Here is a 14450-nt window from a genome sequence, read left to right as displayed (position 1 = left end):
AAAAGCACAGTCTTTTCAAACCTGCTTTGATCAGTGAACAGATTCCTTTTTCAAGTAAAAATAGCATTGGGAAGACATTTGGGTCAAAATAACTTGCATAATTGCAGAAAGAGAAATATAGGAAATAAATCAAAGACTTCAATGGCATTAATTTTAATTAGTCATGGACAAACTGAATGGCATACCACAAGAAAAATTATTTTGAATCTTTTTAGCAGTGTGGTCCACCTGAAGATGAGCTGTGATTCATGTTGCCTACTTCTCAGAAAAGGTTGACCAAAGTGCACCTTAGGCAGTAATGAATTAAATGGTGTATGCAAAAAAAAAAAAAATTGAGAATTTAATCCTTTAGTATTTAAATTAGCCATATCAGGCTCAAATATTCTACCTGTTTTATACTTAAACTGGTCAGATCCAGCCTCTCCCACAAATCCCATAACGTTATTCTTAAAATAAGCAATTACATCATTGAAATATCAAAGCTACAAGATAATAGGTGATAAATTCAAAACAATGTGAATAAATAAGTATTGCATTTGACAGAATAATCTGAATGCTAAAGGGTTAAAAAAAAACTTGTGGTAATTGTAAGCCCCTAATTTTTTTTAAACAAAAAGTGGAAATAATTCTGTATCATAAAGAATTGATTTCACATAAAACTGAATTTTCATACTTTGTCTAAATTTTTTTTAATTAGTTTTCTATCAAGTCTTGTTCAACAACAATATCAACAACTCAATGTTTTACAGTAGCTGTTAATACTAATAAATTCTTAATTAGCAAATAGACACATTCTAATTATGATATAGTAAACACTGACTTGAAGTGTTGTTTACTGAGATTACTACTACTACTGCTACTACTACTACTATTACTATTGCTGCTGCTGCTACAATTCTTGGGGTAACTACTACTACTACTACTGTTGCTGCTGCTGTTACTATTACTATTACTTCTTAGAGTAACTGCTACTGTTTCTGCTGCTGCTGCTACTACTACCACTACTACTACAACTACAATTACTACTACTACTGCTGCTGCAATTAATATTTCTATGCTTTTGTTTCCTATTTATATACTTTCTATCTTTTTTACTGCTGCAGCTTGGTTTATCATATTTACATGGTTTCCATACAATGATCCAAGAGATTTTTTATTTATATAGTTCTATAGTGGTTACTGCAGGCGCTGGGCACTTAACTTGGTCATTCTTAATTGTAGTCATTGAAAATATCTTTGAAAATCCTTGCAATCATGGCTAAGTGGTTAAGATGTTTGTTTCACAACCATGAGATTCTGGATTTGATCCCTCTGTGTGGCACCTTGAGCAAAGTGTCCTCTACTAAAGTTTCAGGTTGACTAATGCCTCATGAGGGGGATTTTGATAGACAGAAAGTGTGCATCATCAACATTGTCATTATTCTTTTAATGTCCACTTTTCCATGCTTCTATGGGTCAGATAGAGTTTGCTGAGGTGTTTTTTTTTTGTCATGGCTGGATGCCCTTCTTGTTGCTAACCCTCACTTGCCTCCAAGTAAGTGACTATTTCCCTATGACCAGACATATTTCATGGTTGATTGCAAATGAAGGACATCATTTATATGATTGCAACACTTGTATATAACTATCATGTGATACACACACACACACACACACACACACACACACACACACACACATATATATATATATGTATGTATGTATGTATGTATGTATGTATGTATGTATGTATTTGTGATGGATTTCTTTCAGTTTCCATTCACTAAATCTACTCACAAGGCTTTGGCTATGTATATATGTATGTTTATATTTTTTGCCAATGTACATTGGCAAAGGATGTAAAATTTGGTGGAAAATGATTTCTCTTTGAAGAATCTTTTCTTACATTTAAGTCATTGGCACCAGATTGTAGATGCTCTTTTCTTTGAGAAAACTACAATCAATGATGCCATCATTCATAAATTGTGATATAAATTAAATGAATAATCAAACTGTGTAGGCAATTGTGGGGGAGGATTACAGCCCATGGCTAATCTCTAATTTATAGCTATTACAACCACTACAAATACATATTTAGCTACTCACAAGATATACAGTCATATTAGCAACTTAGTAGGAGTGTAAAAGGAAATATTGAGAGCTACATGTCTGTAGATCTCATTTAGTTGTTTGTTCAGCTGACTATCTACATAACACACTATCCTCCAGTGTGTAGTTGCAACTAAGGTCTCTTGACTTTTTGTATTTATTGGATTTTGGGTGAGTATACAGTAGATGCAACTGAATGGAATAAAGCAACATGAAATGGAGTATTTTGTCCAAGGTGACAATGTGTTGCCTTGTGCAGGGAAACAAGCCTTATTATCATAGGTCTAACAGTTTAACCATTAGGCTGATTGATGTTGGCATAACAACTGCCACCAACATAAAAATATAAAACAACTCATCAATGAAGGAGCCTCTAGATAACTGCTCAACCTATTAGAAATAGCAGTCAAATTTCCCATTAATCATATCCTACCAACTAACAAATAACTTCCTCCTTCCCTTCCACCAGTTTCAAAAGCCCTTAAAAGGTCATGGTCACTTCCTTTTCTCCTCTGACTAAGCCATTATAAAAAAAAAATGAGATGCATACATTGGTTAATATAGTCCTAGGTATATTATTTTCTGTGAAAAACAGATGTGATTTCTTTGATTATAGGCCCCTTTGATTAGGGGTAAATAACAACCAGAAGGAAAGTACCAGATGAAAATACCCAATAATCAATTATGTCTAGGCTTTCATCCATTTCTAGTCTATCCTTCGAAATGCCCTAGCATTCTTATCATCTCGTCTTCATCTATAGCAGACTGTCTGTGAAAACTGCAACAATAATCTTTAAGCTGGAGAAAATAGTGATGGACTCTGACAGGAAAAGGAAAAAGAAATTTGATAATAAAACCCATAGATAAGTGTGGGCACCATGAATTCTGATATTTGGGAACTGGACCCTTCTTAGAACTTTAAGAATTTTACTGAACAACAAAATAGAGCAGCAGTTTTCAACCTTTTTTTTACTCTACAACAGATTGGTTAAAGTCCCAAATGTGTTATGACACATCATCAGCTTTTAAATGCTTTATTAAATACATAAAAAAATAAAGAAGTATTAAAATTATTTTAAAAATATGACTGCACATTGCACCTTGCTGCAGAGGAATAGACATGTCGGGGTGCAATTCATTAAAAATACTCAAATTTTCTAAATATCCTAGCTTTTTACAGCTCACCTCAAAGCTTGAAGCACACTTGTAAATCATATGTGACACACAATGTGCAGTGGCACAATGAGTGAAAATATTTGAAATAGATGTTATATACTTATTTTCTGCACTGCTATTATTGCAGATACCATGTGTGTCAAGGTGATAAAATAGACTGACTCCTCAATTTTGTATGAGGTGAGAAAACAATTTGGTGACAAGAAGGGCATTCAATTGTAAAACCCTGCTTCAGGTAACCCATCTAACTTGTACCACTGTGGTTGAGTGGACGTAAAATGATGTTGATTGCCATCATCACAGCAGGACTTTACTTGGCAGAATGAACAATACACTTCCAGAACTTTAACATGTTTATAGAGCAAGAACTGTTACCTACTTTCAAATTCTAATTATTTTCATGCTATAGCACTATCTGATTCAAAGTTCTGAGACTACTTGTTAACAACAGCAACAAAATAAATAGTTCCAAGGACCTTATCTGTGGTTACTTTTACTTACTTAAAAAAAGTAGACTAATCTTAATCTCCCTCAAATCAGACGTGACTATCTTAAAAAAAAAGAAAAGATACATTGCACAACAGAATCACAGATGTATAAAAATATGTTTGGACAAGGAGAAAATTAGAAATCAGAGACCTACAGAAGATTGTCAATGATATGAAAAACTGAACAAATTGTCAGAAATAAAATAAAAAGACTAAAGGTACAAGTACACAAATCATCTGAATCAAATTATATCTTCAATATAATTTATTAGAAGGAAACTAAAAAAATTTGGATGCAAGTATTGAAAAATTGTTATAAAATTTCAATTCAAACCATGAGGTCTTATGTTTGATGTCATTGTGTTAACATCTTGAATAAGGGTCATTTTCAAAGCCTTGTGAGCGAAATTGGATTAATAGAAACTGTATGGAACCCTCTCAGATGGTCCGGCATTGTCATACTGTTTTGGTTTAGAATTATTCAAAGGTATATGTGTCTTTGGAATGCTCAGCCACTTACATATTTAACAGTTTTGGTTGTCCAGTTGACAAAACAATTGAATGCTTGGTGTTGAAAGTGACAAATGATCCATCAAACTGGAGAGCCAAATTAGGTATTGCTCATTGTATTCTGAATCCACAATCCTACATTTGATGCATATCTACATGGTTATTCCAACCATGTAGATATATTAAAAAGAAAATAATATGTTCACTAATGAGTATTAGAAGAACCCATGACAAGGAAATATAGTGTGAGAGATGGGGGTTGAAGAGAATCATAAGAACTAATTGCATTACTGAAAATTTTTTAATTCCATTCATTTAGTGTCAATTTCTTTGGTCAAATTTCACTTCCAGACATGGCAACATTAAAATGGTGTCCTATAATCTGACAGAACTTCGTGAAAGACGGCTTGCTAACCAACGAGAAATGCTTCATCAGCTTAAGAACTCCCCCAATCCAAGAACAACTGATGACACTGTCAATAACAATGCTACATCCCTATAATAGGTGATTCACTCTTAGCATAGCATTGTTTTCTCTTATTTCTTCTTCCCCTTACCTGTCTGTCTCTTTTTCTCCTGGTGCGGGAAATGCTTCTTTGGAATATTCAAGCCGACTATTTATAATTCTATTAAATTGCATGAGATTTCTGGGATTTTTGTTTTCTATAATTTCATTCACAAATGTTTCTGTTTTATCCTAATTCCATTTCATTATATTGGTACATAACACCATACTTCATAAATCACTTACAGTAATGTGCATGTTGGTTTTGGTTTGGTGAGTATATTAACAGTAAACATATTTAATCTGTTTCTGTAAGTTTTGTTATGAATTTCCTTTCCATTAACTCTAAATTCAGTTTCTGTAATTTTGAATTTAAGGTGTGGTGCCATCTCTATGTTTGTTTTAGTGAGGATGTTTGTATGAAATATTTTTAGCACTTTTGAATTTTGGTGTAAAATCCATTTTACAAACTCGAATAAGCATACTCACAAGAACATATATATACACTTACACAAAAATGCATATATACACATGCACACCCACACATTAGAAATTTGACTAGTGAAGCTATGTTCTGTTGGAGGTTTATAATCTTATCACATATGCACAATTAAGTGGATTCAGGTTCAATCCCATTGTGTTGCACCTTAAACAAGTGTCTTTTACCATATTCATTGGTCAAACTAACTTTCAGCTATCATTAAATATAAACCAAATATAATTTTATTCTAAACATGTCATTCTTAATGTGAGTGGTACTATTCTGGTAGGGTGATGGATTTCTCTTAGGAAGTACACAAATATGACGGATTTTAAATTATGATGATATATGGTACAGAACAGTTCAGGAATAAAAACACAAGAAAACTAATGTGCTGCATTACAAGGCTTAGCCATTTAGCAAAATTTATCACAGGATTTAAAAAATTTTTGATTCTAATTATGTCAGTAATGAAATAGAATGACAAAAAGATCCCTTATTAAGGTTTACCCTCATGATTTCACCCTCCGCCCCACACTTTTTTCCCCTTGTTTTCTTGATATTCTCCTCACTGTCTATCTAACATTTCCTGTCGAGTTTCCCTTTTTATTTTGTCTTCTGTATAGTTTTACTTTCGTTTGTGACTAGCTTATAAACAGTGTGAAGTCTTTGCACAGTTTTGGTCTTGAACCCATTTTACAAACTTGAATATTGACATTCACAAAAACATATGTATACACATGAACACACAAAAATGCATATGTACACACACACACACTGAGTTAATCAGTTTAATGTTAAATTTTTCATCTTTATATTTAAAAGTACTTTACAAATTAGACTACTGAAGCTATGTTCCGCTGAATGCTTTGAATCTTATCACATACCCACAACAAAGTGGTTCCAATTTCAATTCTGCTGTGCAGTACTTAGGCACGTGTCATTTATGACATTCATTGTCAATCAAAGCAGTGTATAATTGAAATACAATAAATGGAAACTGTGTTGAAACCAGTAACTGTGACGGTGCCTGTTTCTCAATAACTGACATAGTCTGTCAACAAGTTTAATGCTATCACCTGGCCTTTGGATGCCTCTAGTAAGACCCAGTCTATTGCAAGTATTTGGGCCAGGACTTTAGCATAAGGATAACTTCTAAGCTCTCTTTCCCAATGGTCTGGGAACCCTGAAAAGAGACAGGGGATTGCCCTTCCTCCTCTGAATAAATTACTAAAAAATACTTTCAAGAATATATTCAAAATTTCTCATATTACAAACAAATGTAAGATATGTGTGTCTCTCTCCTTTTCACAGACTTTATATCGATCTAGTTATCCATTTTTCTCTTTAAATGAAATCTAGCTCCATCTCTCCCTCTCTCTATACATCCATCTCTTTCCTTTCTTTCTCTAATCAATTTAAAGTTAGATACAGTAGTTCTTATTGGATTTGTTGTTTTTGCATATATTTGTATATACATACATATGTATGTGTGTATGCACTATGCATTTTATGAATGGTAGTCCACTTTGTAAAGTGGTTGGCATTAGGAAAGCATCCAGCCATAAAACCATGCCAGAACAGACAGTGGAGCTTGGTGCAGTCTTCTGGTTTGCCACCTCCTGTCAAACCAGCATGGATGATGGGTGTCAAATATGATGATGATGATGATGTTCAATTTTATTAAGTGGCCAGTTGAATGGAGTTGTGGTTTCAAATTTTATAGGTGCTCTTGTGTACTGTACAGTTGGAGATAGTGTTGGAAATTTTTTTATTAATGATGCAATCATCTTGAATTATATCTTTCCAAAATATAACTGAAGATATATTCATAAATTTAGGCTCTTTCACTTTCATCTATTATCATGGTACTGGATAAACCAACAAGGGAGCATCCACAGAGTCACTCCTCCTGCTAGAAATAGCAGACAATTCTCCTTCAAATAGTACCCTGCTGTTTTAAATAATGTGGTTGTAGACTTACCAGGGGATGGTTATGTCTAGAACGACTTTGATCAATCTTAGGTCTGGTTTAATTGGAGTTGATTTAGAGCTAAACAACAATAACAAGAAAGTACAAGTGAATGCTGTCCTTGATTACTCGAAACGTAAAAAACTTTTTCATTTTCCCGAGCATCAAGCTAATACATTTGCTTGTTGTTCATACACCTGTCTTTGTTTTTTGTTTTTCTATGAATTTCAACTATATAAACAAATATATATATATATATATATATATATATATATATATATATACATACACACACATATTCATGTGTGCATATTATGTATAAGTATTTATATTTACATATATATGTATGTATATGTACATATGTATGTTTGTACATGTGTGTGTGTGTGTGTGTGTGTGTGTGTGTGTGTGTGTGTGTGTGTGTGTGTGTGTGTGTGTGTGTGTGTGTGTGTGTGTGCGCGCGTGCTTGTGTATGTCACACATACATTATGTGGGTGATTGTTCAAGTGCTTCGATTCTGTGTATGTATGTTTATTTACTAGATTGTTGACATTTATCAATTGCTTTCTCTATTCTATTGATGCACCATTTTCTATTATTTATAAAACTGTTGGCATTTTTGATGACACAGGTATGCTAGTAACAAATATAATAATCTTTTTCACTATTGGAACAAGGTCTGATATTTTGGGTGAGGGCACTAGTGCTTGACTGATACTTATTTTCTCCTAAAAGGATGAAAGTTAAAGTGGATCTTTGTGGAATTTGAACTCAGAATGCAAAGACTGACAAAATGCCACTAAGCATTTTATCTGGCATGCAAATGATTCTACTAACTATAATAACAACTATAATAACGGCTTCAAATTTGCCACAAGGACAGCAGTTTTGAGGGAGAGGATGAGTCGATTACATCAACCCCAATGTTCATCATCATCATCATTTTAAATCTGGGTTTTGTCCCTGTTAATGGGGGTGGCCAGATCTACCTCAATGCCATAGCAACTGAGGTAGGCAGGTGCAGTCCATCCCGACCTTTGGGTTGGCTGGTGCCCATTCTCCTTTGCTATCATGAGGCTTTTTTTTGGAGCTGGATTTTCTGCAGGGAGCATGCCCTTACTTATTTTGGTTTCTAGACATGAGTGGTCTCGAGACCAAGGCTTCTACCATAATTTTTAAGAGATGTGGTGGAAAACTAGCTCAGGGAGGCAGGGATATTATTCCCTGAGACCCTTTTTGGAGCCTTTACCCTGGTACTTATTTTACTGACCCTGAAAGGATGAAAGGCAAAGTCAACCTCAGCGGAATTTGAACTCAGAATGTAGTGATGGGTGAAATACTGCTCAGCATTTTATCCAGCATGCTAACGATTCTGTCAGCTCACCCCCTTAATAACAACTAAAATAATAAAACATTAACATAAACAAATCCCCCTCTTCCTTTTTCTCTTGCTCCTTGTCATCATTAGCATCATCATCAATAATATCGGTTTCAGATTTTTGCTCAAGGCCAGCAACTTTCCAGGAAGGTGTCAGTCACTTACACCGACCCCAGTGCACAACTGGTACTTATTTTATTGACCTTAGAAGGATGAAAGCTGAAGTCATCCCTGGTGGCATTTGAACTCTGAATGTAAAGTTGGAAAATATGCTGCCAATCACTTTGTCAGGAATAGTAATGACTCTGCCAGCCCACCACCTTAATAACAACTGTAATAATGAAACACTAACATAAACAAACCCCTCCTCCTCCTCCTCCTTATCATCATCATCATCAACATCACCATCATCAACATCACTATCATCAATAACATTGATTATGTAAATATATGTATATATATATATATCTATGTACATATTACAATATATGTTTTTCTGTTTCAGTGAAGTTATTATCCTTCCCGCTAAAGTAATTAACAGCCCAGCAAAATCTACAGAAGATTCATCCAAACATAATGTATATCATCCAGTTATATGGCCAAAGTCAAATGAAAGTGAAAGAACGGTTCAAAAAATACATTTGGCAAATTATCATGACAATAACCAAAAGATAATGGTTGATTCAGATGAAGAAGATATGCGATAGCAACTACCATTTTATCAACTTTGGTAATTTTATCAACCTATTCTGTATGCTATATTCAAGAATATATTTATATTTCAGGAATATATAAATATATATATGTATCCTTCAACTAATATCAGGTAACACTCTCACACATACATTAAAAAAGACACACACACACATTTGTTTGTTCTTCATGCTTCTGTTTTCGTGTATATATACATACATACACCTATATAATTGTCCATCTACCTACCTACCTACCTATCTATCTATTCTTTTATTCTTTTACACATTTACTTGTTTCAGTCATTTGACTGTGGCCATAATGGAGCACCACCTTTTAGTTGAAGAAATCAACCCCTGGACTTATTCTTTGTAAGCCTGGTGCATATTCTATTGGTCTCTTCTGCTGAACCGCTAGGTTACAGGGACGTAAGCACATCAACATTGGTTGTCAAGCGATGGTGGGAGGGCACTAACACAGACACAAAGACACACACATGAATATATATATATATTTGATAGGCTTCTTTCAGTTTCCATCTACCAAATCCATTCACAAAGCTTTGGCTGGCTCGAGGCGATAGTAGAAGAGACTTGTCCAAGGTGCCATGCTGTGGGACTGAACCCGGATCCATGTGGTTGGGAAACAAACTTCTTACCACACAGCCATGCCTAACTTATATATATATATTTATATGTATATAATATATATATATACATTTATATATATGTGTGTATATGTATCTATATATATATATATGTATGTATATGTATATGCACATAATATATATATATATATAGATTTATATATATATATTAATGATTTGTAGATCTTCATCATTACCCATGTAACCCTATACACACATATATATATATATATAAATATATATATATATATATCATATACATACACGGTGGTGCACCAGCATGACCGCAGCCACTTGGCTGAAACACATAAATAAATAAATACATAAATATGTATGTGTGTGTGCGTGTATATATATATATATATATATATATATATATATATATATATATATATATATATATGTATGTATATAAATTTTTCAACTGTGATAGTTGCATGCCTGTGTGTTATTTTTCTCCATTTTCTTTCTCTTGATTTTTTTTCTCTTCTTGTCTATCTTTTCATTGTGTAGAAGAGTGTAATACTCGAAATATAAAAGACATTTCCTCTTTCTTACCTGTTTCCTGCCCTGTAAGTTTTGGTTGTCTCACCTCATTTTTGAGTTATATTTTTTTTGCATCATGGGTACATGACCTCAGTCTAATGACTGAAACAAGGAAAAGATAAAAAAAATATGTGTATGTGTATATGTACCACCATCAGCAACAGCAGCAGCAGCAGCTTCACTGCAATGCCAACTTTTCCTTGGTCACATGAGTTGAACAGAATTTGTTGAACCAGATTTTATATGGTTGAAGACGACCTTTCTGTTGCCAACCTCCACCTATTTCCTAACAACATAATATTTTCCTTGGGCTGGAATGTTTGCATGGAAGATTGGAAAGGAAGGACAAGATTTGTATGATGATTATGCTGGTTTACAACTATTATGTGGTGATGAGGCCAAGAGACACTAACAGGCACCCATACACATACATGTTCATACATGAACGTACAGACACAAACACACACATACATACATGCATGTACATACATACATACATATATATATATATTTACACACACATGCACACACAAATAGATACATATGTACATACATAACATACACACACACAAATAAATACATATATACATATGTGTGTGCAGGTATGTGTGTATATATGCACACACACATACAAAGTATAGCTGAAGACACTTGACACCACGTAGATACACAGCCTGTCTCTCTCTCTTTCTCACATACACACACACATCCATACATACATATATATATACATGTGTGTATGTGCATATATATATGCAAATAGATATGTGCATGTATACATGTATATGTTTGTGTGTGTATATATATATATATATATATATATATATATATATATACACGTATATTTGTACCTATATAAATACATATGTATACAAATATATATATATACATATATATATATATATATATATGTATGTATAAATATATATACATATGTATGTATAAATATTACATATATATGTATGCATGTGTGTGTGTTATATTGAATTTGTATTAAAAACAAGAATAAGAAAATATTTTGAATGTGCTATGGCCACTAATCCCACACTTACCACTGACGGAGAAGAATAAATCACTCCGAATATTTCTATGGTTTCTGCCACTTGGACCACTACTACTACTACTACTGCTGCTGCTGCTGCAGCTGCTTTAGTTGCTACAACTACTGAGCATGAGGTAGCCATTGCTTCTACAATGACCACCACTATTGCTATAGCTACTACTTATAGCCACTCCTTAATTACCAATATCGGCAGTAAGGATTAACTACCATTACTTAAATTGTCACTCCTACAGCCTTGAGAAGGAGTCCAACCATATCATTTTATTAGAAAAACATGGAAACTTCCAAAACTGATACCATAAAAATTTGTTTAATTTATTTCAATATATTTTCTATTCTCTTAGAACATGACTACATTTTCTGAAAAAACAATTGAAACCAGTAGCACATATTGTTAAAAAAATGTATATTCTTCTTTTTATTCACAATAAGTCTTCAAAATATTTTCTTTTTTTCGTTTTTTAATATATATATGTGCCTATGTGCATGTATAGGTCTGTGAATCTTTGCACTATGCACTTTGGATGAAAAAGTGCAATGCTTAAAAATGATGCATGCTTACACTTAAAAAGAAAATTATCCACAAACTTTGCAGAAAATTAAATATTCTACTGGAAAAACAGGTAAGGGATAGCAACGAAAAGGACATTTGGCTGCAAAATAATATCTCAAAAAATGTATTTGTTTAACCCACACCAGCATAAGAAAACAGATTTAAAACAAATGAATAAATATTCAAGCAAAAATGTGGCTGCTTTGATATAGAATTCACATAGCAAAAACACAGTCTTGAATTCTATCTGCATAGTACCTTGGGCAAGTCTTCTACTCTAACCTTGAGCCAACTAATGCCTTATGAGTGAAGTTGGTAGAGAGAAACTGTATAAAGCCTTGTTGTTATGTGTATGTGCGTACGTGTGTGTGCATGTGTGCATTTTGCATATGTATTTGTGTGTGTGAGTGCTTGTGTATGTACTTGTACATATATTTGTATAATAAATTTATATCTACACATAAAATAAATAGAATATTTATATCTATATGTTTATCCTGCGAAGAAACAAAGAGGTTAGAACTACAACATATATATACACACACATACATAAATACACTCACACATGCATATATATATATATATATATATATATATATATATATATATATATATATGTATATATATATATGTATATATATGTATATATGAAGTCATTCTAGTTTCAGCAAAAAGGAATGTTTTTTTATATTTTTGAGGTCCCAAATTACAATGCGAGTGGAGTAGGTCTTCATCTGACATATTTAAAAGAAAAAGGTGTGTCAGTCATACCTGATTTTGAATAGACTTGCATGTGTTTGCTTAGTTGGCATTTATATTTTACCCTGATATACTGCATCCTTACGTAAGTAGTTTGAATGTAAAGGGTGTAAAGTGAGGTTGATATAGTTACAATTACTACGAGTAAAACTGGGTCACTATTGTTAAGCTTAGAAAGGTTAAAAGATTGGTAGAGTTTGGGAGTTAAGGATATGTAAGATTTTTATAGTTCTCTTATTGGATGTCTTATAATATGTATGTTGCAGTGGGAAGTGCCTTTTACATATCTATATACATACATATGTGTGTATATTTTTGTGTGTGTGTGTGTGTGTTTGTTTGTCTGTATTTCTGCCTGATTCCACTAAGTTCTAACTCAAGTCCCATTGTTGCAGTCCAACGAGGTAGTGTTGGTCTGTGGCATCATGAGATGCTTTTTGTTGTTTTTTTTCATAAAACAGATTGAACTGGAATATGTTGATATGCTATGAGGAAGTGGGAAATGATAAATTTCAGATTAACACTTTTCAAAATCCTTTCTATGAAAGATTTTGTTATTGTCGTCACCTAAAAGCTATTGACTTCATTTAACTTTCTTAGAATGTTGTTTGATGAAGGACACAATCTAAAAAATTAGATACCTGCTTTTCAGAGAACAATTATACACACTGCTTTATGTTTTTTTAAAAACTCTGATAAACAAAATATAACCAATGTTGCTATCCCTTCGAATTCATTTTGATTTCTCCATCCATATCTATTATGAAAGGCAACCATGCCAGTTGTAAATGTTATAAATTATAAATGAATCACCAAGACATATATTTGGTACCTAGCGTCATTCATTTACTTTGTACTTAACATATTATTCATCTTGCTTTACAATAAGAAACAATTTAAAGTTATTTTTTCAATTAAATGAGGGATCAACCCTGTGGGCACCATGACTATTTTTTAATATTGTTCTCTGGGTGGATGTCCTTCTTACTGTTAATCCTTTTAAGTGACCTTTTACAATATATAGGGATATAAAATACCTACTTTATATCAACAGCAGAAAAGGCATCCATCCATAAACACAATGATTCAATTTCTTTTAAAATAAAAATATGTATGATAATATATCCAATGCAGTTATAAATATATATCTGTCTGTCTATCTATCTATCTATCCATACACATGCACACACACACACACATATATATATATATATAATTTATATAAGGGCATTAACTATATAGTAATGCCTCACGCGTAAAGGGACTAAATAAGTCAAAAGCTACCAAAAAATAAGCAACATATTTACCGAAAGCGAGGGAATGCAACTTTCAAAAATTAATCTCCTAAAAACATTTAACTTAACAGCAAACCACTGGTTTCTCAATTAATACACCAAAAACTGTGAAGTAAGCTGCATCTTTTGTTCATCAGTACACGTATGGTCGAGACACATAAAAAATAAACAAAAATCAACATACCACGATGAACCCAACATAGTACGATGACTTCTGTTCATCATTATATATCCGTGAAAGAGGTTAGAATTTATCCGGTTGCATCTCAGTAACACGTGCTTATACAGAATAATATT

The 14450-nt window shown here is 33.0% G+C and overlaps 1 protein-coding gene across 3 annotated transcripts in view; it reads left to right on the top strand.

Annotated features, from left to right (window-relative positions):
• LOC106881248 (uncharacterized) overlaps nt 1–14089 on the top strand; it is a 276422-nt gene extending 262333 nt beyond the window's left edge. Inside the window, exons 53-54 of one of the 3 annotated variants that reach the window (XM_052967797.1) lie at nt 4614–4767; nt 9104–9242. In XM_052967797.1, coding sequence (XP_052823757.1) covers nt 4614–4764 — 151 coding nt within the window. In that variant the 3' untranslated portion in view covers nt 4765–4767; nt 9104–9242. Of the gene's footprint in view, nt 1–4613; nt 4768–9103 lie in introns of all 3 variants that reach the window. The other 2 variants (XR_008264114.1, XM_052967796.1) reach the window with 2 other exon arrangements.
• The last annotated feature ends 361 nt before the right edge of the window (nt 14090–14450 follow it).

This window comes from Octopus bimaculoides, chromosome 5 (genome assembly GCF_001194135.2).
Source record: "Octopus bimaculoides isolate UCB-OBI-ISO-001 chromosome 5, ASM119413v2, whole genome shotgun sequence".
NCBI classification, from domain to species: Eukaryota; Metazoa; Mollusca; class Cephalopoda; order Octopoda; family Octopodidae; genus Octopus; species Octopus bimaculoides.
Note: the sequence above shows the minus strand (reverse complement) of the source record. Positions and strands in the feature narration are given on the sequence as shown.